We start from the raw sequence: 25980 nt of genomic DNA on the forward strand, positions 1-25980 counted from the left end.
TTTCGACTATACTGAGAGTTTGGAATGACCTATAGAGGCAACCGTTGCCTGCTTTTGGTGTCTATTGTACTTCGAGAGTTTGAAAACACCTTCATTCTTGAATTTGGCATCATTTTGTTGGATTTCTGACTCATTGTCTCTATTTCAACGTTTTTTCTGCCAGTGTGTTGAAACTCGAGTTTGAAGCAACCATTCACAGATCTGTCAGTTCCTGTGGACTCAAGAGGTCCTAAAACTTCTTTGTTGCTCACTATTTGCACTTTGGTGGTGTTTACAAACAGGTCTGTTTACAAAAATGGAGTGACGTGAGAGTCCTTACAAACCCAAAGGTTCTTCAAAACACGCATGGGTATCCCCTTGAGTGTATCAGTTGGCGCACCATGATGGCCAGCTTCTCAATATGCTCACAGATCCATGTTTCTGTGCATCAAGGGATGTCTGGTGACACCCTGTTCAAATCTCAGGCATACCCTTCTTCCTTTTTTTGAGGGAAATATATTTTAGCTTTGCATATGTATAGCTTTTGCATTGGGAATGTCTTATCCCATTGAGACGAATGCAGATTACCCCCAATGTCAGCTCCCACAGTGTCCTGGCTTCTTCCATGCTTCTCCTTTCACTCTCACTGCCTCGACCTTCTTCTGTTCCTCCTGCATGTGAGCATCTGCATAGATGTTAGACATCAAAACGTACGATGCAGCATCCTTTTCATCCAATTGCACTGCATGTTCAAAAGCCAGTCTTCCAAGCTCCACATTACCCCACTTCTGGCAAGCACCTAATACCGTATGCCATACGACAATATTAGAACGATAAGGCATCTTCTGCACCCTCGCTACGGCCTCATCTATTTGGCCTGCCCGGCCAAGGAGATCAACCATGCCAGTGTGGTGCTCAATAGTAGGAGTGATACCATAGTTTTTGTTCATGGCCTCAAAGTACTTCTGGCCCTTACCAACTAGGCCACTGTGACTGCAAACAGTGAGCACAACAGAGAATGTGGCCCCATCTGGCTTTAGCCCTTCTCCTCTCATACTCTCCAGCATATGGAAAACACACTCACTTTCTCCTAGCTGGGCATATCCTGCCATTAGTGCAGTCCATGAGACTACGTCTTGAACTGACAGCTTGTCAAATGCTTCCTGTGCTTCTGCAAGTGCTGCACATTGGGCATACATATCCACCAAGGCACTGCCACCAAAAAGATCTCTTTCCAGCCCCTTTCTGACAATTTCTGCATGTATTTCTCGTCCCCTGTCTATGGCTCCTATGCTGCCACATGCCTTCAAGCTGGAAGCAAATGTGACAGCATTTGGAGACAAGCCGTCCAGTTGCATCTGTTCAAGATAGTCTAATGCTTCCTTCCAAAGCCCATGCTCGGCATATCCGTTCATTAATGCATTCCATAAGCCCTCATCTCGAACTGGGAACTTGTCAAACGCTCCCCATGCTTCTGCAAGCATGCCACATTTGGCATACATATCCACCAAGGTGCTGCCAACAAAAAGTTCTCTTTCCAGTCCCTTTCTGGCAATCTCAGCGTGTATTTCTCGGCCCTGATCTATGGCTCCTATGATGCCACAGGCCTTCAAACTGCAGCTAAATGTGACAGCATTTGGTGAGAAACCCTCCTGTTGCATCTGTTTGAGACAGTTCAGTGCGAGCTCACCAAGCCCATGCTCGGCATATCCTCCCATTAGAGCAGTCCATGAGACCTCGTTTCGAATTGGCAACTTATCAAAGACTTCCTGTGCTTCTGCAAGCAAGCCACATTTGCCATACATGTCCACCAGGGTGCTGCAAACAAAAACATCACTTTCCACTCCTTTTCTGACAATCTCAGTGTGTATTTCTTGGCCCTTAACTATGGCTCCTATGCTGCCACAAGCTTGTAAGCTGCAACTAAACGTGACAGCATTTGGAGGGTGTCCCTCTAGTTGCATCTGTTCCAGACAGTTCAGCGCTTCCTCACCAAGTCCATGCTCAGAATATCCTGCCATTAGTGCATTCCATGAGACCTCATTTCGGACTGGCAGTTTGTCAAACGCTTCCCATAATTCTGCAAGTGATCCACATTTGGCATACATATCCACCAAGGTGCTGCAAACAAAAAGATCTCTTTCCATCCCCTTTCTGGCAATCTCAGCATGTATTTCTCGGCCCATGTCTATGGCTCCTATGCTCCCACAGGATCTCATGCTGCAAACAAACGTGAAAGCATCCGGAGAAAGACCTTCCAGTTGCAACCCTTGGAGACAGTTCAGCACTTCCTCACCAAGACCATGCTCGGCATATCCTGCCATTAGTGCATTCCATGAGACCTCATTTCGAACTGGCAGCTTGTCAAATGCTTCCCTTGCTTCTGCAAGCGAGCCACATTTTGCATACATATCCACCAAGGTGCTGCCAACAAAAAGATTTCTTTCCAGCCCCTTTCTGGTAATATCAGAGTGTATTTCTCGGCCCTTGTCTATGGCTCCCATGCTGCCGCAGGATTTGAGGCTACAGACATACGTGAAAGCATCTGGAGAAAGACCCATCAGTTGCATCCGCTCAAGACAGTTCAGCACTTCCTGACCAAGCCCATCCTTAGCGTATCCTGCCATTAGTGCATTCCACGAGGCCTCATTTCGAACTGGCAGCTTGTCAAAGGCTTCTTGTGCTTCTGCAAGTGAGTCACATTTGGCATACATATCTACCAAGGTGCCCCCAACAAAAATATCTGTTTCCAGCCCCTTTCTGGCAATCTCGACGTGTATTTCCCGGCCCTTGTCTGTGGCTCCTATGCTGCCACAAGCTTTCAAGCTGCAAACACATGTGATAGCATTTAAAGAAAGACCCTCCAGTTGCATCTGTTCGAGACAGTTCAGCGCTTCCTCACCAAGCCCATGCTCAGCATATCCTGCCATTAGTGCATTCCAAGAGACCTGATCTCGTACTGGCAGCATGTCAAAAGCTTCCTGTGCTTCTGCAAGCAACCCACTTTTGGCATACATAACCACCAAGGTACTGCCAACAAAAAGATCTGTTTCCAGCCCACTTATGGAAATCTTGGCGTGTGTTTCCTGTCCTCTTTCTACATCTTTCAGCCTAGCACAAGCCTGCAGTACAGCCACAAAAGTATACTTATTAGGATGTACAGAATCCTCTTGCATTTTGTGGTAAAGGTTGAGGGCATCCTGTGGTTCCCCAGATTCGATATAACCTGAGATGAGAGAATTCCAAGAATGCACATTCCGGTGAACCAACTTGTTAAAAACCTCCTGAGCATCGCACATGCTTCCAGCTTGGACTAGCATTGGGACAACGTAGTTCCCAAGAGATCTTTGATCTTCCAGCCCGCTTTTGCACAAATAGGCATACAAGCGCTTGGTATACGCTAGACTTTTCAATGTTCTGCACTTATGCAAGATCCAACGAAGGTTCTGAACTGAAGGCAGCTTGGGCGTCCGTTCAATACACCTGAGTGCCTCCTCTAAGCTGAGCGTTTCCCAGCTACTCTTCTCGTGTATTTCTAGTGCTTCAGCTGCACTTACCTTTACTCCAGCCAAGCCACGGTCTTGAACCTGACCAGTGGATACTTTCGCCTTCACGTCTTTAACCCAACCTGGATTATAAGGGTCGTCTATCCATAGCAATTCCTTGGTAATCTCATCCTTGAAATCTGGAGATCTTGGGTTTATCTGATTCACCGTCAGACTAGCCAAATTTACAGCTTTAAAAGTTGAGATTCGTCGCAAACTTACTTTGCTGTCTCGGCTGTCCCACCAGTGGGAGGGATCCGTAAAGTACCGCTTCCATAATCGCTCGGTCCCTGACCTACCTGCGAAGCATGAACACAACGAAAACCAAACTGCGAGAGATGTGTGTGGCCAGCAAAAATCTTCCAGAAGATTAAATTACCCATGTACGAACGGGAAAAAGTTTGTGCAATTTCAACCATTGCAAAATACGGCCGTACCTGAATGTAGGCCTTCCCCCATCACCGCTCCTCTATCCATGGGGGAAGCCATGAGGGGTTCGGCGCTAATGCTGCCAACCAGTTGGCCGGGCCACGCACTAGAGCCACGATAGGATTGCATAGTGTCGTTGCAGTTACGACATGGGTCGGATCATTATCGCCGGAGCTAACAGAACAAGCGGTTGTAACCAATGGACCATTGGGTTAAATAGAGGTAAGTCGTGCCATATCTTGGCCCTTTTGGAGACCAACCCCTCTTCGCCCGCATCAATTGCCTTGACCAGCCACAACATCAGTTTCAACACAATCCGAGCGCGAACATGTGATTCACCTGATAAACCAATTGGCCCAAACGAACCAAGCCCTTCTGTCCATCCTCACCTCGCAGCAACACCATGGAGAGCCCGTTCAGCATCGAATTGATCACAAAGTTCACCTAAAATCCTTTCATGGATTACCAATTGAGGTATGATGGCATGGATCGATAACGTAGCCGAATATCTCTTAAACGAGGCTTGGACTAAATGTGACTATCCTAAACCAGCCTGGTGGTTAGAACATCATGCAACTGTAGGCTGGTTCAACTCAATCGCCAGTTATGTGATTGTCCTAAACCAGTGTGGTTGAACAAACATTAGTTGTTGTCTAGCCCGGTGGCATGGTTGAGTAGAAATTAACACAGCAATACATTTTGTAATAGAATAGAAATATATTGTTTTTAACTAAACCAATCCGGTGGTTGGAACATCATGCAACCGTGGCTGCTTCAACTCAATCACCAGTTATGTGGTTGTCCTGAACCAGCGTGGCTGAACAAACATTATTTGTTGACCAGCCCGATGGTTGAAATTATTGTGTTTCTTAGTACTTAAATTCGATAAATTTCATTTTCTGCTCTTTGGCTCATATACCACTATTTCTAGATCGGGATGGCTTGGACTTAATGTGATTGTCCTAAACCAGCCTGGTGCTGGTTCAAGACAAATAGTAGTTAGTGAGTGAAATTGTGAAATTAAAAGCAATATATTTTTATTTTCTAATTGTGAAATTCAGAAATGAAAAGCAATATACTTGTTATTGTCTAATATGTGAAGTTGAGACCGTCAGGCTAAACCAGCCTGGTGGTTGAAATTGTGACATTGTCCTAAACCATCCCTGTGGTTGAAATTATGAGACTATCCTAAATTTGTCCTAAACTAGCCCGGTGGTTGATTGTCCTAAATGTGTCCTAAACTAGCGTGGTGATTGAAATTGTGACTGTCCTAAACCAGCCCGGTAGTTGAAATTGTGATTGTCCTAAACCAGCGTGGTGGTTGAAAATTGTTTTGCTTCATTATATACTTTATTAAGACTGTGTTTTGTCTTGTTTTAGTAGTGCGAAAAGGGGGCTCTTTGTACTGTTGTTCCATTTAAAAGAGGGCTCACTGTTTTGTTGTTCCCGCATGTTGGGTCAGTAGACGGAGTTGTATCTCAAGTTTATGGATCAGAATCTGAACATTTCAATTTGGCAGAGGAGCTTTGAGCATTGTAAGCCTTGGTACGTTAGGAAACTCAAAGACATGAATGTTTGTTGTTGCAAAACACACATATAATTTGACCTAGCCTGGCAAGTATGAATGACTTGAGATCTGGTCGTGTTGGAGCATTGCTCTATGGGGATCGATGCCCATGTCTCTTCGATGAATGCACAGTCTGTAGGCCACTTGAATCCTCATCATGTGTTGCAAGCTAAGAGCAGGTTTTATAGCCTAAGGTCTCTATGGGAGCTAGTGGTTTGTCCAAAGGAAGACCATGAGTGCATTGAATGCATTCATGGCACATGTAAGAAAACCCCATATGATGTGCAGACCACGAACTCCTTTAATTTTCTTGCAATCGTGCCGTCTTCTTCTTTGCACTTCATCCACTTTCACTTCATGGAACACTTTGCATACTACACTATTCTTAAGGCTTGGTTTATTGTATGTTGAATGCGCGCCTGTGGAGAGGTTGGCTGTAAGCCATGTTACAGCATCATGGCATCATTGAGTTTTTCTTGAGGACATGTTAATTGACATTTAAACAAAGAGTGCTTAATAACAGCACCACATCCATCATGCTCACCCTTGCCATGACTAGACCCAAAGAAATTCGACATCATGTCTAGACCGGTCGGGGATTTGAACCTTGAGACAAAGTAGAATCCACGGGATGATTTTAATTGAGAGGTAGCACCATTTGACCACACCCAATGTTGTTTTATATTTTCTGCATGGGGATTTTTGTTTTTCAGCGATACACAATGCAGTAAAAAAGCATGCTGCACAGATAAGGTGTCATGTTTCCTATCATTTAAAATGTAGAATTGGTATGTGCATTGCACTGACCTAGGCTCCTGTGAGTCAGCAAAGTAGATTGGCATTAGGCATAGAAGAATCAAGCAAATGACTGTATGTGATATACACAAGAATTGTTATCTGCTTGTTGTTATTCTTGAATAATTATCAACAAAATCTATGCCAGAGACAATATTGTCATGGGGAAAATTGGCAAGGCACGTCCTGAACTGCTTATACTGCCAGTAGCCATGAAATTGTGAAGCATATGTTTTGGGATGGATTGAACCATGTGACCTATAAGCTCCCTTGGCTGAGTGCTCTTATATGACAATAGCCATCTCTTTTTATCGGATCCTTCAACATTGACATTTTCAAATCTCCTCCATTTTAGAGTAACATGGTTGTCTTCCCTCATTTCATTTGGACAGACATGAAATGTCTTCTTCTTTAGCTTCAAACTGCAATAAAAGAAGTAATATACACTTACCAAAGAAAGTAATATACACTTACCAGAGTAACACCTTTGGAGTGATTCCGTGATTCAGAAATTTCCTTTGAGCATGACTCAGAGCGAAATTCGACTCTTGATAAGAAAATGAAAATTACAAACCAATTGGACTCCAAATTTTGAGTAGCAATCCCAATTTGACTCCAAATGTTCCTCCAATTTCAAGACGAAGCATGAATGTTAATGTACCTTGATGGTTGAGCGAAATCCTATTTTTGCTAGGCAAATGAAAATCGTGATCCCAATTTGACTCCAAATTCTGAGAAGCGATCCCAATTTGACTCCAAACATTCCTCCAATTTTGAAACTGCACGAAATTCGAGTCCACAAGTTGATAAGTAAACCAAGTAAGACCCGTCTCCCAAATCCAAATCTGTAAATACAATAGAGCATAGGAAGATGAAACGTGACTATTAATGCACGAAATTCGACTCCACAAGTCAATAAGCACATCACGTAAGACCCGTCTCCTAAATCCAAATCTGTAAATGCAATAGAGATAGGAAGATGAAGCGTGACTGTTAATACATTGATGCTTGTTGTTTGAACCAACTTTGTAGGAACAAGTACTGAACCCTTGCTTTGCAACGGTGCATGACCATCGTCAACCACTCGCCATCTGAAGGTGGATCTTTGATTCTTAAATTTTGGCTAAGTCTTAACCCATGGCTCTGAGACCTTCCATCTCCTCCTTTCATTCTATTAACCTTCCATCTTCTCCTTCCTCCCGAAGGTGACCTTCCATCTCCTCCATTCCATTGACCTTCTATCTCCTCCTTGCCCCTAAAGCTACCTCTTGTCTTTCCACCTCCTCCCTAAAGCCTCCCTCTTGTCCTTCCACCTCCTCCCCCCTCCAAGCCTCCATCCAAGAGCTCCTTCTTTGTGACACGTGGCAAGCTCTTCTCCTCCAAGCTGTCACGTGTTCTCTCTTTTTTTTTGGGGTGTCCGTGGTTAATAGGTTAAAGATATGAATCTATTCGATTGCAAAGAGTTGAATTGTCGATCGTCTTTCAAATCTGTTGGCATATGCGTGCTTGGCGTAATCGTTTCTTTGAAGCATTTTTTATGGTAGGCAGCCTAGAGGCATGTTTTGGTTTTGAGGTCCCTCCTTGAACCACGTGTCATGGTCTTAGTGATCGCTTTTCTCTTTGCTTTATTGAGAGAAAAGTGGCTTTTCTTTGCCATGTTTGATTAATCTAAATTGGAGTCATTACGGATAGTAATATTGCTTTGATCAGCACAATCTCCCGCCTATCCAAATTTTTCTCCCGGCTTTGACAATTTGAGTGTAATTCTTCCATCCACGAGGGTGAAGACTATGCAGGTTGGGAGGACTGATTGCTAACAACCTCTTTTGCCTCCACGATCTTGCTTTGCAAGCTCCATAGTTGATGACCTCAACCTCTAATGCTAAGGAAGATCTCGGTGACCTCGGAGATGACTACTATGAAGCTACCTCTTCTCACCCCCTAGAAGGTTGGCAAAGAGAAGCCTATTTGATCTTTCGGACTCCTGAAGAAGCTTGTCAAAGTCGATCATGACTGGGAGACCCCTGAGACTGGGGACGAGGTCAAAGGTAAGAGCTTTTGGGCTGCAATTGGTTGCTCTTGATCCTTTGGAGGACATATATCTTGCTTTTTCTTTCGTTGCTAGTTAGCGAGATTAGGTAAGAGATCCAATCTACTAATGTGATTGTAGCGATTTAGGATGATGGTGTGTTGCTTGAACATGGTTCTGGCACATTGTTGAACTTTTGTCTCAGTGCATTACATTGGGAGTTTGCAAGACGGTATCAAATTTAATTCCAGCCGCAATCATGGTGAGCCTTTTCAGTTTTAAGCTCGATCAAGTTTTGTGGCTCGAAGGAGAGTGTTACATGCAACATCTCTAAAGTTTCCTTTGCGACTCCTCTCATAGTTTTGCCCATGCTAATTGTTTAGGACAAGTTATTAAGGGATGGGATCAATGAATAGCTACCATGAAGAAGGCGAGCAGTCCATATTCACCATACCGCCTGAGCTTGCTTATGGTGAAGCTGGTGTCTCTCCTTCCATTCCTTTGAAGGTTACACTCACTTTCAATGTTGAGTTGATGTCTTGGGCTAGTGTGAAGGATATCTGCAAGGATGGTGGCATTTTCGAAAAGCTTCTTTTGGAGGGAGAGAAGTGGCAGAATCCGAAAGATGCGGATGAGGTTACAGGTGAGGAGGCAGATCATGTTGCTTTAGACCTACCCTTTTAGTGAAAGAGAGTGCTTTGTGGGAAGGGGAGAGTGCTTTGTGCGAAGGGGAGGGCGCTCTCTCGCGCTCTGCAAGGAGTAGAAGGATGGAGAGAGGAGGAGGTGGGGAGGGAGCTGACTTCAAGCTCTCTTCTACAGTCAAGTTCGTTGCGAAACTTCAAGATGAGACTGTGATAGCGACGACAACCCCTGATGAAGGCGTGGAGTATCACATGAAAGATGGTAGGTTTTTGTGTTTTCTTACAATGTAGGTCTCTCCATGTCTAAATCTTGTTAATCATGTCGACATTTTCTTTTCAAAGAATGATTGAATGAAGGCAATGTCCAGTTGTAGGGTATCTATGTCCTACCAACAGTTCCAAGCACAAGGGAAAAGGAAATAAAGAAGCGAAAAGGGGCATTATTCAAGAAATCACTGAGAAGAGCCAAGAATGTGCGAGGGCATTCAAGGGGTAGCAAAAGAGACAAAATGAATTCTCAATTCTTACGAATCAAGAGGCAACCAAAGAGATGAAATGAATTCTCGGTGAGATGGAAGTGAGCATAATTGTGCAGCTTGAAGCCGATGCAGAACAAACGGTAGACAAAGTAACCAATCTAGCTCACCGAACAAGATGAGGAGCGAGACAAAAGCCAAAATACAATATTGGAGACTTGCAATGGATGGATCTTTAATGGGTCCATACTTGCAATGGATGGATCTTCAAGGCTACCTGAAATGCATATAAGCTTGCCATTAGTTTAGCAAAGGAAATAGACCAAACATTATTGCTAACATGAGCTCTCTCACCAACAGGGCTCTCAGTGATGCACTGAAGTGCATTGTCCATCATTTGGAATCTCTTGAGTAGATCATGGCAGGCATCTCTACCTTGCAATCTCAAACCTTCTACATTAGCTTGCCATGGGACTAAGTCTCACTTTTTCTTGCATTTAGTCTCTTCCCATCTTCTAGAAAATTTTTTCAGTGCAGCCACGACTCTTTCGCCCGTCACGTGTTGGGCCTCTAATCTCCAACCAATTTTCAGGGTTACCGGTCAACGCAAAGCTTTTATCAAGCTACAACTGAAAGAGGAGCACAATCGATCTTGGATCACTACAGAGAACCATAACAATGGCCATTACAATTATCATCTAGAGAGCCAAAAGAGAGATATCTTGCAAGTTCGGAACCCCTTGGATCCAACCTCGAACCACAAACTTCAAACGAGTTGCATCCTCGCAATTGACTTCTTGGGTCCTTGCAGTAGTATGCGGAGGCTATATAAAGGTTGTAAATCTCCACCAATAGTGCTTGAAGCTTCCAATGATTTTGCCACAATCAAGGGCCATTGCCCAAAGCAACACCATGAAAGGATAATTGTCCAAAATCCAAAAATCCTTGTAGATGGTGACCATAGTGCTTTGACACACTTTAGGTGCGGCTCCATTTAAATCACGTCCTCACTTCTCAGCAGACGAAGATCTTCCATACCATTATCTCTCCCTAGTCAGGTAATCAAGAGCAAATTCAACTGAGATGGAAAACTTTCTTCAATCCCATTGTAGGAGCTATAGCTAAAAATCCTTCTTCGAATTGGAAGACTGCTCGTGCAGTAAAGCTCTGCGTGTATGATCTCAATGTTCCTCGAGCTCATGCGTGGATGTAGCTTCAACCACAAAGACATCTCTTCCTTCCATAGCCAATTGTCTTGCAATGGCCAGGCCTACAACACCCACTTTAATTACGATGCAATTACAAGAAATCTCCTATTGTTGAAAGGTGCAACTGTGATGGACTTAGGGTGTGGACCATGCATATTAACTTGTGAAATATTTGGCCCTTTCATCATGTTTCTTTGGTAGCCTGGACAGGTGAATATTGGAAGAGTTGGCCTCAAGCTACTTTCTCACCTTGATGTAGTTTGTTTGCCGCCGCAAAAGCTAGAGCAAAGAAAGTATTAGTAGTGGCTCATGGTGATTTTACTAGCATTTAACGACTATTGACATTCAGGTAATATGCCTGTTTTTTATTTAATCGTGAGATTTATTCTCGACGTTTATATTCTCGACGCACGGGAAAGGGCCGTGTTCCCTCGGATTATAACTCTTTGGGGAAGGAAGCGCGCCGCCTCCCCGTCCACACTATGTGTGGTTATAATAATTATATATTATGTATTATCATATAAATATTTTCAATTGCTCACCATTCAAAATTGTGTGGTTATAATAATTATATATTATATATTATCATATAAATATTTTCAATTGCTCGCCTTTCAAAATTGCTTCTTTCCAATCTGAATTTTGACAACATTCCTCTTTTTTATGCATGTTCTCAATTCTCGATGTGAGGGAGCAAGGAATCCAAGCCGAATGCCAAATTGAAAGATATCAACACTTTTATTCATATGATTGTAATCTATGTCACAATATTGTATAGACTACATCAATTATGAGCTCTTGTGAGCGTCGCTCTATTCATGTATTTGTTAGGCTTCCACTCTCAAAATGCACAAACAATATGGCCAAGTCAATAATAAATCACCGTCCCTGACATTTACAGGGAGGATCGGGTCCTAACGGACCTTGTGTCGTGTCTCTTGTCCTTATTTTTAATCATTTGCTTCTTCCCTTTAAAATTTTGATAAAACTCTAGGACTCAAGTTCAATTTTGAGTTAATAGAGTTACATGCATGATGACAAGAAAGCTGCCTACCGCAACCTAGTAATCACAATAATCTATTTTTGGTTTTTTAATATGATGACACGTGGGCTTTTCCTCCTTTAAGCATTCCATAACTTCGTCTAGGCTGGTCATGTAACAAGGTGGCGATACCACTCTGGCCCTGCTTGGAACCTTCGCCTTCATCACTCACCATCTAGTACTATTGCTCCTGTTGCTCTTCTACTGCTTGCTCTGCAAGGCTAAGGGGGTAGGTACTAAGTAATTTCAATAAAAGAACTTGCTAAAATAAATTTAATAACATTTGGATTAGCTCTATTTGGGTCAAACAAATTTAGAAAGATCTTGGTTAGTTCCTATTTGGGTCAAACATTCCTAACTACATCATTAACCTAAGACCTAACCCTAGTCCCCACTAACCCAGTCAACTTGACCAACTACTCACAAACCCCTACTTTCCCAACCCACCTCCCAAAAATCCACTCATCCCTAAGACCCTTTGCAGGGCCAAAAACTTGGAGGTGATGAAATTATATGTTTTGACGACTATCACCATTCTTTTCAAAACAAATTGAATACATTCAAAAGGCATGCCCTGAAAGTTGAGAGAGAGAGAGAAGAAGAAGAAGAAGAAGAAGAGAGAGAGAGAGAGAGAGAGCGAGAGAGAGAGAGGGGGGGGGGAGGAAAAAATGGGGACAAAAATAGGAAGCACCAATTGGCTGAGGACACAAATAGCTGCCCTGGAAGAAGAAGAAGAAGAAGAAGAGAGAGAGAGAAAGGGGGAGAAACAAGATGAATTAATTCAATGGGCCTGCCCAGTAGTGTTTTGTGTGGTTGAAAGTGTAGGGTAGAGTAGGGAGTGGTCTGAACAATATATTGAATTTGTGGTAGTGATACTGTTGTTGCTAGATTGTGTTCCAAGTATCAGACTCGCCTTTTCCATAGACTTTTCTCCTGTATATCAAAGCCTTTCATACGTCTATTCTCCCATATAGAAAAACTGAATTACACTTAAAGTAAGAGAGTCCATAGCTAAAAGGTTAAACGAACACCAAAGGGCACTTACCACAGCAGTACTACTCTTCAAATAGTACATACCTGCGCAAAACCACAAATATCAACGCAATGAATCAATATCCACAAAAATCATGTGACAAGTTTGTAAGCCTTACATTCAACCCATACAATCGAAAATTTCCAAGAGAAGTATCACAGACCTTCTACATATGCTTATTTGGCTACTGCTTCAAAGTTCTTGTGCAGGGATCTCTTTGGTAGGCGTGCTAATCAAAGGTTGCCTCAAACTTTGAAAATCCTTTGGGCTTTTTCAAAGCCAACGATAAGCACAGGGCTACCAGAAAGACACTGGATGTGCACGAACATCACCATTCTTCTCTTCCCTGAGAGTAAAGCAAATCAGTAAACTTTGTCTAATTTCCAAATGTAACTTGTTTGTTACGAACTAAAATATAGCATGCACTGGAGCTCGTTTCATCAACATGTAGATGTACTCCCTTCCCATAGCTCTTTGCCACTTCTGCAAACATATCACGGTCGCTTCAAAGATAGACATAAGAAAGAAGAGAAGTATTTCTAGAGGTGTGAAAGTGAAGCATGAAGCAACCCTGCATACTGAGCCTCTCCCAAAAGTGTTCATCTCTGTATACATCGACTCAGGTGACTCTTCATACTTAGCCATCTGTGTACAACTTTGAAGGAAGAAACCACCCCAAAGCAAGCAAACACAGGAACCTAGACACTTGAAGTGTGGCATAGTTTTTTTTCTAATTATGAGAATGCTTTTTCATAAGAATTTTCTCGGCCACTGATGTCCTAGGCAATGTAGGAATCAATTCCGTCCACCGTCCATCATTCTTTGCATGGATGAGATTAGAATCGAGATGGGCTCATTAGACGTAGCAGGGTTAGAAGAAAAAAGGGGACGGATCTGCAAGGTCCGGTAAGCAATCAGAAAAATGGAGTGAAAACAATGTGCTTCCTGGTCAATTCTACTACCAATCCGTCGCAGCAAATGCGACTACGGAGCAAGCAACTTTCAAAGAACAAATTTTTTGATCTTGTGATTGCGAGCTTTGCGATGTGTGTGTGCAGCGCGATTGATTGCATTGAATTGAATTGCAGAGCTCCGATTTCTGAGACGTGGATCTCGCAATGGGAGCTGTAGATGAGATGAGCTTGTAAAACAAGCATGGCGGCCATGCAATTTAGCCTCAGGAGCAACTAGCAATACATTCCCAATGAACTAGCGCATTCTTAAATCGTTGTCATCTTTGAAGAGAATCACCTCGTAATGTTTGCATAAGTTCTCAAAATTGAGCATGGAAAAGCTCTCGGGCGATTCACTGGAGAGGAACTCACCTTTGATTTTAGTGGAGGTGGTGGTACTTGTGGAGGAGGAGGTGAAAGGAATGTCAACACCATCGAGCGGAGAAGCAAATATGGGGGATGTAAGGTGGTGAAGTAGAAGGGAGGAGGGAGGAGGGAGGAGGGGAGAGGGAAATGAGAGCGATGGAACACATTGCCTTCCTCAGCAACATTTAAAGGCCCAAATCTTCGAATTCAATCAATCATAAAATCTTCGTTGACAGAAGAAAATGCCAAGACGAATTTGCATTGGACTGTCCATGCATTGATTGATTGCACACGAACGACGACTTTTGTACCACAATATCAGAAAGTCATAAATACCAGCCTGCCAAAGTTGCTAGCAAATTCTCACCCCAACAAATAGAAATAATCAGGATTTTTAGCTTTGCCAAAATCGAACCATTGCTAAGGCTACCCAGAGGGCATGCCAAAAATAGAGATAAAAATAGCAAGCACGAGGACAAAATTACAACGCCAAAAATAGCATTTTTTATCATCTCCACCAAAACCAAGAGATCACTATAGCCTTTCCTAGAGCCACGCCAAAAAATCAAAATGAAATATATAAGATGAATATGGATGTTTATCCACTTGATAGCCACATTGGATTCGTTTGAAGTGAACGTTTTCATGGCGACCTTGTTGGGCGTTTCCGCTCCTGCAATTCGTTGCTGCACTCACTCTCCTCCCCGCCACTCCAGTTTTCATAGCGCTTTTCTCGTCGGTGATTTCAGCTTGCCTTCTATCTGTGAGCCCAAGCGATCCAAAAATGTATCTGCCCAAGTTCATTGCTCAGGTTTCTCTGTTTAATCCTTCTCGGTTTTACTGCATATCTCGCTTAAGTATATTGACGCGCAAAAGGGAGAGAGATGGAGATCGCCGTTCACTTTCGATTCTATGCTCTCGAGAAAGTACCTTTCAGTATATTCTTTGACTCGATTGAAGCGTTTTTCGGGGTGGGGGATGGGAACCATGCTACTGGAAAAGGAAGTGATGATAATAGACAGAATCTATGCGAACGCATGGTTGTTTCTGCATTTCGCCTGATCCTTGTGCTTGTTGAAAATGGTAGGCTTGTAGCTTCTGGTGAGAGAGAGAGAGAGAGAGAGAGAGAGAGAGAGAGGATAAGAAGCCATCGCCACCTGATTTCATAAAGAGCAAACATGATCAGTCCCACATTGTGGTGTGAAGTGAAACCGTACGCCCAAAGCATTTGCCGACACTATAGAGTGTGGGCTATGCAGGTTGCTAGCATATGCCATTGCGTCAACTAAGGCGTCTGTCTTGTGTGAAGTGTATTAAATGTCCAACATTATACATCGTGGGTTGATGTCCTGATAAACCAAAGTAGTTGACTCTGCTCCCTCTAGGACGTTCATCCGGTCGTATTTTTGTCCAGAAAGGTCGTTTTGAAAGATAATATGAAATTCATTTCAGTCTTTCTACAAGTGAGGTCGCGTTTATATGAAGGGACCAAAGAAAGGGGAATCTCAGCAGGAGATGAATTCAGAAGCGACAATAAATATGGAGAGATCAACTGGTAAATTGACTTTTCTGGGAGGATATATGGAGAACCAAGTAATCGCCGAAGGTTCATGCACCTTTTAAGAAGTGTGTAGCACCGATGCTTGAGAAAACCAAAGAAAACCATTTATCAATTTGATGATGTAATTTGGTTACAGTCCTGAAATGTATTACTTCCATGCCATAACATGCATCTAGCATCCATGAAGGCCGGTTTTTAAAATTTCTGTCGATGTTTATTGGTCCATTTACATGTGTTGGGGATACAAGAATCCCGCATGTGCTCTTCTGACGGTCGGGAAATTTGTCTGCCTGATGGCCATAACATGCATCATACTTTTTCAACGATATTGTTGGCCTCTTTCTTGAGGAGTCCTCTGGAGCAACTGGGGGCAGCTCTAGAAATATTTAGTTATTTTCTGCCAGATTCTCGTCCCATTTATGTCTGCTTTTTTCACATCTGATCAATGACACCATTGATGACATACTTTTGGTTGATGAAGGAAGCTACTGTGGCGATTAACAGACTGACAGAAACATGCGTGGTGGAAGCCAGTGAATAATTAACCACATTACTTGAAATTAAAAAGCTCATGAATTGAAAACTCTTTAAAAAACCAAAAACTTCAAAGCATTGTTTAGAGAGAAACTATGAGAATAAAGGAATAGCGACACTTCAACCAAGATTAAGCCCATGATACTTGACTTGTTTACAATTATACCGAACTGGACTAGAGATTCTAGATTGTATAATGGCTGAATGAATTTACGACGGTTTCTCTCAGTGGTAACTTTTGTAAAACTTCAGAAATGCCTAGAAACCAAAATATCTCCACTTGAAAATCTCAGCAAGACACAAGCCAAGTAAAGGGTCTTAAGTTGATACGAGAGCTCTACAACAAGCACTTCCACTATAAATATCACAAGGTTTTAGCATCTAACCGATAATTGAGAATCCAAACACCCTACAGGACTAATCAACCAATCCAACGTGCCAGGACAAAGTGAAAATAAGCTCAGTTAGTGGGTTAGCATTGTAGGCTTTTAGCGAGGGATTGGTACAAAGGAGGGCATAGGGGAGGATTATATAAGCCTCACCCTCACTTATTTGTGATTTGTTATCTTGTCCTCCTATTCTATGCGAACTCCTTCCCTCTTTAAAAGCCTTGATGCTCTCTCTCTCTCTCTCTCTCTCTCTCTCTCTCTCTTTTAGTGAAACTTTGGCAATATCGAAGCAGCCATGCCTAGCTTTGAACGGATGGTTGATGAGGATGATGATGATGGAGCAACTAATATCTGACACTCTAGAGGACATGCTATCATTGCAATCAAATCATGAGATTTACGTGTAAAGGCTTCTTCGCCAATCTTACCTTACAACTTAAGGACTAAGATATGGATAGCCAAGGAACTTACGCAAGCTCAATTGAAGAATAAGGCAACAAAACTAGCCCAAGTCAAGGCTGCTAGGAAAGATGGAAAATGGGTAGTATACCATGAAAGCATAGCAATCCTCAAAGAGTTTACATCTAAACCAAAAGACTTTTGAGTCTTAAACTGATGTATGGCCAATCATGGTTTTCAGAATACTACGTAGGCACTTAAAACAATTTGAGCTGCTTTTTACACTCCTTGGGAGTTGCCATGTGTTGTCCCTCAGCTGATGTACTAGATGGTTTTCCCTGTCCCATAGACGTGTTGGTCTTCCGTGGACATTAATAGAGTTTCTTTCTTTCTTTTTGCGTCCCGCTTTTCTTATTCTCATCTTCGTTATGTTGTTATCAAAGCTCTTGTTCGCTAAGTAGGAAGAGAAAAGGAATGAAAGCCACCAACGAAGGAGCATCATCCTCAAGCATTGTGGAGAAGGCTGTTATTGTTTCCATCCACTCATGGTTGTTGCCATTTCTTGGGAGCAGTGTATCCAGAGTCAAGATACCCAGCATGCAATCTTATGCATCCTAGCCACCGGCAGCGCTAGTCTTACCAAACTCTTGACTGTAAAATAGCCCTTCTGCACAAGTGCACAAGTGTTAAAGCCCAATGTTCTAGCACGTACAACAAGGTGTTTTGCAGATCTGCCTGCTGCTAGCACTTCTCTGGAATTCGGAGTTCAGCCTATTGTTCCAAAACGTAAATCAGCTTGACCACAACCATGGGTTGTTTGCGGGTTCTTCCAGAACTATGCTTGTCCAACTAGGATTTGTTCAATTGTCTTTTGGCTGTTTCTGCCATGGACATGTGCATCTTAAAAGGGAATTTTTGCTTTCCCCAAAGAAACATGACTCAATCAGCTTGAAGCTGGCTTTGATACCAAAAACAACACCAAACCTGGTCAAGTAACTGTTGGACTGTGGAGAGGTTCAACTTCAAACCTAAGTCTATTGCACCTTGAGATAAACTCGCAAACAACCCCGCAAAGAACTCATAAGGGTTCGAGCTAGCAGCTCACCTCCCAGCTGGAGGCTCAGTACGTCAAGCCACCGTCGAGCCTAAGGTCTTACCACTACGAGAGCCAACCAACCTCAAGGTCAAAACACGCGTCTCATACCACATGCCAATTCCTGTAAGCTACTGCTCCTTAGCTAGCAGGTCTACGTTCAGAGGAGAGTCCACTCCTTGGACCCGTGATAGTGAGCCCCTAACCTAAAGTTATAGGCCAAGCACTGGCTATCCTTAGCAATAAGCCCCGAGCTTAAGTGCATGCCCAAATTAGCTTTACTTTACTTGGAGTCCACGCTTTAACGTAATTAGCTCTGCTAATCTTGGAATAGCCATGCGATTCTTAGGCCAGCTCTATCCACAAGATCTAAACCTCATCCATGCCAGCTTTGATCAAACCCAAGTTAATCCATACCTCGGTGCTAGACCCCACACCCTAACCCTAGATCCAATCCAAGATCCTAAATTAGCTTGGCCTTGGTCCAAGACAGTTTAGTCTTGCTTAGATCCTAGTTAATCCAATTATGGACATAACAATGACCTTGGTTTTTCCAGTGTTATCCTACACTGGAAAAACAATTATGGACATAACAATGACCTTGGTTTTTCCAGTGTTATCCTACACTCCATTGAAATGGCAGAAAGAGTGTAGTGCTTGCTTAAGGTGTTGCGTCTCGACCAGAGAGGGCTTTTGAGGAACACCCCACGCACTGAGGGACAGTGGCAGCCTTCACATAGATGGATCTTCTCAGAGGCCCCCCTTACGGGGAAGGGCTCCCCCCTGATGAGTTGTCTTCACAGGGTTTGGCAGAGACTAGCCGGGGGTCTCATCTGTGCTCGCCCAGATGCAGAGAGGAGTTTGAGCGCCAGCGCCTTATGTGGGCACCTAGAGGTCAGAGATCAGGAGGGACGTCTCAGGGAGCGGACTCACATTGGCTGGGCACAGTGGTGTGGTCTAGCAGGGTCCTTTGGTCGCTGGAGCAGATTACCTATGGAGGCAAAGGCGAGGCTTGATGCCCTAGCACATCTACGAGGGACAGGGTAGCGGATGGGCGAGGTCGACTTAGCCATTCCCGAGTCCTGGTGGGAAGGACTTCACATTTGGAGAGACAGCAGATGGTTGGGGCAGTTTTCCCGTACTAGTGTTCCCTTGAGGATTTTGATGCAGCGTGGCAGCACGTACCTCGGCTTCTTCCGTGTAGGACCTGGAGGCCTACTTCAGCCCCTCACTAGGAGCGAACCTGAGATGGATGGGAGTCTTGATGGGATACATTGGCAGATGATCAGAGTGGTAGGACACTTGGGGAAGGAGTGGCACATTGACCCTCCCGGTATCTCAGAGCAGGACACCTCTAGATGGCGCCTTTGGCTGTGGGAGGGTAGACCCCTGAGGGAGGTCCAGTGGGATCCTGGGGAGTGGTTCTGGCCCTCTAGGTGCGGCCTAGCTGAGACGGTAGATGAGGTGCCTTTCTTTTCCTACACCACACGGATTGGCAGGAGACTTTAGATGGACTCGTTGAGGTGGAGTGGACTCCCTCGAGGGAGAGACACTGGGTGACCCAGAGAGTGCCCCGGGATGTTCGCTCCAGGTTGTGGACGTGGTTGTGGTCCAGGTTGCGGCCGAGGAAGATTTCGTACTTCTTCTGGTTGGCAGTCGACGGACCCATTGGCCCGTGGTTGGAGCAGATGCGAGTGGAGGGGCAGTGTCATTGTTGCTCAGATGGTGTCCTTGCCTATGGAGTTGTCGCAGCGCAGCGAGGATCTGGATGAGAGCCCTTAGGATCATGACACGTATGCATAGTCTTCACAGAGACTACACCTGGGGGATGGTGGCTTGGTTGACAGAGGGAGGACACGCGTTACAAATTGATGAGATCTCCCTAGTCTACCGGAAACAGGGTCAGAGCATTCAGAGGATTGCACTCTACGAGGCAGCCCCCCCTGATACCCTAGCTCCTCTTTCTCCTAGGGAGGACAATGTTTGGGAGGTGGTAGCCAGCATCACGGCTTGGAGCATTTGGGTGGCTCGCTGCAGTCTTGTGATGAGAGAGCACCTGGTTCCACCCTTGGCTACCTTGGTTGCCATCTGGCAGGATATCATTTACACTCTACGGTCCACCTGGGAGCGTGGGACTCCAGGCTCCAGGGCGACTATTAAGAGGCGTGCTCGTTTCTGCAAGGCTTGGCCTACAGGTGTTTTCTACATCTCCACTCCGCGAGGGATTCGTTGGCTGTATAGTCCTCCCACTTGGTTGTTAGCCCCAGTTCCAGAGATCCCCTAGGCAGTGAGCTGGGCTTCTTTGGAACAGGCCGTTTTTTGTCTTTCAGCCTTTTTCGGTTTTTTTCATACTTAGCACCTTCGGGGCTGCTGTCTTGTATGAAATCTTTCAAGCATTAATAGAAGGTTCCTTTCTTTGGAAGAAAAAAACAGGAGTTGCGTCTCGGCTTGGGTTTTTGCAAAGAGTACCATGTCATCAGCATTTAGAGTTAAGAGGAGATTTTTCCAATGCCTAGTCCCAAACCCTTTGTAGCAGCAAATTAAAGCATTTTAACGCCAGTTAGCCAATGCAGATGCCAAACAGTCTCGTGGAGAGTGGGCAGCCTTGTTTGAACCCATATCACTGGAAAATTCTTCTAAGAATATCCCATGCACACCAGCGTACCTTCTCATAAATTCTGGAGATATCATGTCTAAGCTCTAGTGGCGCCCAATGTGTACTATGTCAAAGGCTTTGAAAATCTAGAGAGAGAGAGAGAGAGAGAAAGAAAAGAAAGAAAGAAAGAAAGTCTATTAATGTCCACTGGAGACCAAAAGGTCTATGGGACAGCAAGAAACCCTCTAGTACATCTGCTTTAGGGAGGGCACATGGCAGCTCCCAAGGAGTGCAAAAAGCAACCCCAATTATTTAGAGTACCTTACATGATATTCTGGAAGAGTAAACAGCCATACATCAGTTTAAGACTGAGAGTCTTTTGGTTTTGATTTAAACTCTCTGATTAGTGCTACCCCTTCACGGTAAACTGCCCATTCCCATCCTTTCTGGCAGCCCTGGCTTTAGCTAATTCAGTTGCCTTAATCTTGAGTTGAGTTTGTGTAAGCTTCTCTGCTATCCATACTTTGGTGCCCTTCAGCTTGTAAGATTGTCGAAGAAGCTTGATCCGCATATCTTTTGACTTCAGTGTAAGGATTGCATGACCTCTATAGAATGTGTACTGTGTCAAAGGCTTTGAAAATCTGGGGAGAGAGAGAGAGAGAGAGAGAGAGAGAGAGATTCTCATTTTACTTTATTGCAGCTCAATTTCAGAAGAGCCTTATTGAAGGAGAACAGGTAGCAAATATAAGTCAGCAGGTAGCATGTGGACTTTGTGCTGCAATTACAGTCTTGAATGTGTGGCCTTCGGTTGCACTAGCTGCAGTGGTAAGGATTTGAAATTCTGGATTATCAGTGTTCACGTTTGGTTGTTTGTCCTTTTCAGACTGAAGATAAAGCCTGAAATTTACTTCATGTTACATTTGTATGTCAGGCTTCTGTTTGACGACGTATCTTGATAATCATGGCTCTTGGTTTGTTTGTTCAGGATTCCATTTTATGATTAGTAAATCATTTCTTTTGAATGAAACCATAATCATGGTTCTTGTTCAATCATAATATAGTTTTTGGTGTGCAGAGACTCCCACCCCTTTCAACAGAAGCAAATCGTTGTGAAAAAGCATTTGTGGGAAACACAATAGGACAAGCAAATGGTGTTTATGATAAACCTCTTGACTTGCGCTTCTGTGACTTCACAAACGACAAGACCAACTTGAAGGGCAAATCTTTGTCAGCAGCCTTAATGTCTGATGCCAAGTTTGATGGTGCTGACATGTCTGAAGTTGTCATGTCCAAGGCTTATGCAGTGGGTGCAAGCTTTAAAGGTGAACTATGTTAATAATTGGTTCTATAAGAGGAAAACTTAAAAGTTGGCACAGTTTGGAACTAGCATGTGGGTGCGTACATATGTGCATGCAGGTGTACAATGATCCACACCCATCATTGGGTGCTGATGAAGTTGGTGGGGACGACGGAAGGATGGTCCCTACTTATATGAGGGGGAGCTCATTTTGGGGCCATTGACGAGACTATGATGAGGCTACGAAGTTTGGGTTTTCAAATATTTTTTACTCTACAAGCTTCGGTGTTGTCTCAGGTTTCGCATTGACGTAATTGAATTGCCATAGTCTACTAAAGTCTGCTTAATGATCGATCCCCTATGATCTGCATCCCTAATCTTCTCTTTTTATGTTTGTCACCATGCAGGAACTGATTTCACCAATGCAGTAATTGATCGGGTTGCATTTGACAGCTCAGATTTACAAGGGGCTAAGTTTCAGAACACAGTCCTCTCCGGCTCCACATTTGTTAATGCGAATTTGAAGGATACAACTTTTGATGATGCACTCATTGGTTATGTTGATCTTCAAAAGCTTTGTAGAAACACAACACTTACAGATGACAGTAGGGCAGTGCTAGGTTGCAAGCCATGAAACATGTTGATACTACCAGATATTCTCTGCTCTCTCAACTTGCAGTATACCCCATGTGGTGCAAATGAGCAGGAAAACGAATTTGATCTTTGCACCAACTTCATGCATTCAGACTGATATAAATGAAGAGGATGTCCAATGGATATACCTCTGATACCAGTTGTGGAGGTCTGCAGATGCTGTCATGAAATAGACATCCGATCAAGCATTATTTTGGCAGTCCAGAAAGGAATTTAAACTTTTAAAGGAATTGCAATCTTTGCAGTGACCCTAATTTTTATCCATAATACAATTTTTGTGATCAGAATTTCTGTTTCTTGAAAATCAAAGAATGTAGAAAACAAGGAGAGGGAATAAGAAAACAAGTGATGGCATGTTGATTTACATGATGATAACTACTTGAAAAACATATTCTACCTTCAATCTGTCATTCATTTCCATGTGGATAGCTAACATTGTTTCTGTGGAGTTTGATACAAGTTCCCCTTTGATTCCAATGCCTGTTGTGCAACTGAAAGCTCTCCATGGGAGCTTCTGTTTCGCCTCCCTAGTTGGTTGCAGTTCCTGTGCCTTCCAGACCTTCTGATGGTTTACTCTAGTGTTCAACACGAGGTTCATTGATTATGTGGTCCAACTTTTACAGACTTGAGGTGGTCCTCAAGCAATATACCACATGCACTCTAGCTGGAGCTGTGCACAAGTCTCGAGATCGTGGATTATTTATTCATTAAAGACATTATTCCGTGCACTTTAATTGACCTTTAGTTTCTATTCTGCAGGTAAATCCCTTGTCCTGTGTTTGTGAAAGCAATGGACGTGGTGCAGATTGGTTTGGCTTTACTAGAGGCTAGCATGCTGTGGGAACGGGATAATATACAAGTGAAGCAAATTATAAAAGTATTAATATAAGGAGAGAGTTGAAGCTCCTATGACTGCAAAAGTTACATGTGCTGTGGGAGTGGGCTAATGAGTGATTAGGATTCAATGTTATAAAGGCTTGGTCTGTGATACTGGAGTGTTTGCAACCTTTTTCTATGTAAACTACATCAAAAGAGACAAGGACTCGTCCTTTTGCGTTTGCTTCTGGAAGGTTTTACTAGCTAGCTCTGGAGGATTGGAAATCTGAAAGATCAGATCCCTTGTAGGGTACATTTGTGCTCTGCACTTAAAGGGATGACTTGATCATTTACACGGCTACTTCAGGTTGCCACGCTCGAGATCCAATATCTGAGCTGCTTTCAAAAGTGATGAGCATTCTGATTCTTGTGCATGTGTCCAATGCTGCTTCATTCATTCTTATGAATGAATGCCTCACATTATAATGGTTTACACATTATAAAAATGCCTCACATTGACTCAAACATTTCTGATTTGGCAAAATATGGAGTCATTTCTTCCCAATTTCATAGATTTTCCCGCCTTTGTACAACTAAGGAGTCTTTTATCACTCAATGTAGTAGTTTGATCACTTTACTATTTTACACAAGAGGTATAATCCAAGGAAAATAATGAAAAAAGTTCGCACATTCATAGATATGAAGTCTTTTATCTATGGTGTTTCGGCCTTAGGTCTGTTTAGAATGATTGAACATAAGCTGAAAACAAAAAGCGGGGAGTTGAATAGCCCGTTTTTCTTTTAGTTTCAGAAGAGAGTTTGTTTGAGTATACTTGTGCTTTCTAAGTTAGAAATGTATGTTTGCCTCTTTGTAGAAACGATACACAAGTGTAAAGGGCCATTTAGCTTTTTATGTTTTAAATAAGAGAGAGAGAGAGAGAGAGAGAGTTTCTAGTTTTTTGGAAGTTTTTGTTTCTTGACTTGCTTGTTTATTTTTGCTTAGTCACCTGCTTCGTTTCTTCTTTATTTCTTGTTTTTATTCTCTTTTGTTTATTTGACATATTTTAGTAAGCATTGGGTTTGTCCAAGAGACACCGCAGAAATCCAGTATAGTTGCTTATGCTTGGGCACTGATGACGACATAAGTGTTGCTTTGCTTGCTAAGTATGTCTTCCGGTGGACGGCTCGTGCTTGCATTTCTCCCACAAGAAAGTATCTTGGAGTGGAGGAACCAATGGCATCCCTTCAACATCCCCACAACACGTGAGTCACCACCGAGACTATACAAAAGATTAGGGAAGAGGTGGGTACTTTTGGTACTCCTCGTAGGAGTATCCCATTCATTACTAGAGCTAAGGTTTCTCTTTGTGAGCCCTCATAAAGCCACCCCTAATATACCGAGTAATGATCTTGATTAGAGATTCCACTCTTGGGAATCATTCCCAATTTGGTGAGGTTCTTATCCCACATAGTCGGATGAGTCACAATTGTAGACCAACTTTGATCTTGATAAAGATAATGGTGTAAATCCTATGGATTTTGTGCATTGCCTCCTTAGAGGTAGTGCTATAGTAGAGTATATGTTGTGCAAGTAAATGAAGTGCATACATCTGCATTTACAACACTTTAGTTGCAATGCATTGAGCATATGCTCTTCATTCATCAATCGTATTCTCTTTGGTTGCTTTTCTAAATTGGTGTGGATTTGCTTTCTCTTCGTGCATTTGTATGTCCATGTTTGTTCCTTGTGTACATAGTTAGACTTTCTATTTGCATTGTTTTCTCCCTTACAATTGTTCCTCTTCTTGCATCCATGGCATATCGCAACCTTCATCAATTCAGAATAAAAGTAAAATTCTGAATAATCTTTCCATGGTTTCATCCTTGCATTAAATGTCCTTTGAGAGTGTTGAGAAGCTTGAAAGTCATATACCCCTGAGAGAACATCACTCATTGACACACCCTGTATGGTTTTCTTGATACTGATACTTCTTTCACCAAGATTACTAGTGCATGAACTCATCCACTCCTGATGATAAGACATTGCCATCGAAACCTTTTTCTTTCTCAATTTGCATGAATCCTTCCACCGGATGAAGCATCACTTCTGGAACCTTTCAATTTGTCGATGTCAACGAGATCCCTACCTAATAAGCCATCGCCAATGAAATTGTTTTCTTCTCAATGTGCATGAATTCCTCCACTCCAAATAAGGTGTCACTTCTGGAACCTTTCACTTTCTCGATGCTAAGGAACTCATGCACTCTTGATAACATATCACTTCTACACTTGAGTAGAAAAGATTCTATGACCAACGTTTGATAGGGGAGAACTTGGCATGTGAGCAAGTTGTTGTTTTCCTTCCATATTGTAATATACCTTATTTGAGTCATTGAAAACCACGTGTTGCATTCTAATCTCTAGAAATAGCAGGCTCCATCTCATAACCTTGCCTACCCCATAGTAGGGATCATCTAAGGAGGTTTTGCAAATGATACTCCTCCATTTGTTCAAATGCCAATATCTTTTCTGTGCCACATCCTTGTTTGTGAATGCTCCATTTGTAATATAACTCCCAC

The 25980-nt window shown here is 43.1% G+C and overlaps 2 protein-coding genes and 1 pseudogene across 5 annotated transcripts; 2 read left to right on the top strand and 1 right to left on the bottom strand.

Annotated features, from left to right (window-relative positions):
* Positions 1 to 302: 302 nt before the first annotated feature.
* LOC147892429 (pentatricopeptide repeat-containing protein At5g27110-like) lies at positions 303 to 4131 on the bottom strand. Of its 4 annotated transcripts, none has more exons than XM_087387148.1 (3): positions 3962 to 4131; positions 3747 to 3823; positions 303 to 3101 (listed from the first exon to the last, which is right to left on the bottom strand). In XM_087387148.1, the coding sequence occupies exons 1-3, from the start codon at positions 4080 to 4082 to the stop codon at positions 576 to 578; spliced, it is 2724 nt and encodes a 907-aa protein (XP_087243274.1). In that variant the 5' UTR covers positions 4083 to 4131; the 3' UTR covers positions 303 to 575. The 4 variants fall into 4 exon arrangements, with proteins under 4 accessions (XP_087243274.1, XP_087243273.1, XP_087243272.1 ...); XM_087387147.1 differs by having other exon boundaries at positions 3747 to 3853; XM_087387146.1 differs by having other exon boundaries at positions 303 to 3823.
* On the top strand, positions 4103 to 9276 carry LOC147892430 (70 kDa peptidyl-prolyl isomerase-like; annotated as a pseudogene).
* A 5376-nt stretch (positions 9277 to 14652) lies between these two features.
* Positions 14653 to 22903, top strand: LOC147892431 (Tetratricopeptide repeat (TPR)-like superfamily protein). Its single transcript, XM_087387192.1, has 4 exons — positions 14653 to 14874; positions 21336 to 21460; positions 21711 to 21957; positions 22340 to 22903. The coding sequence occupies exons 1-4, from the start codon at positions 14658 to 14660 to the stop codon at positions 22564 to 22566; spliced, it is 816 nt and encodes a 271-aa protein (XP_087243318.1). The 5' UTR covers positions 14653 to 14657; the 3' UTR covers positions 22567 to 22903.
* The last annotated feature ends 3077 nt before the right edge of the window (positions 22904 to 25980 follow it).

The sequence above is a fragment of the Dipteris shenzhenensis genome, chromosome 16 (genome assembly GCF_047967505.1).
Source record: "Dipteris shenzhenensis isolate YYH24624 ecotype China chromosome 16, Dip_SZ_1.0, whole genome shotgun sequence".
In the NCBI taxonomy this organism is placed as follows: domain Eukaryota; kingdom Viridiplantae; phylum Streptophyta; class Polypodiopsida; order Gleicheniales; family Dipteridaceae; genus Dipteris; species Dipteris shenzhenensis.

Coding starts and splice junctions, on each gene's coding strand:
- LOC147892429 (XM_087387145.1), bottom strand. CDS start 4,082: ATGCAATCCTATCGTGGCTCTAGTGCGTGGCCCGGCCAACTGGTTGGC. Junction 3,854..3,961: donor GGGGGAAGGCCTACATTCAG/GTACGGCCGTAT, acceptor CATCTCTCGCAG/TTTGGTTTTCGTTGTGTTCA.
- LOC147892431 (XM_087387192.1), top strand. CDS start 14,658: ATGTTTATCCACTTGATAGCCACATTGGATTCGTTTGAAGTGAACGTT. Junction 21,461..21,710: donor CGGTTGCACTAGCTGCAGTG/GTAAGGATTTGA, acceptor TTTGGTGTGCAG/AGACTCCCACCCCTTTCAAC. Junction 21,958..22,339: donor AGTGGGTGCAAGCTTTAAAG/GTGAACTATGTT, acceptor GTCACCATGCAG/GAACTGATTTCACCAATGCA.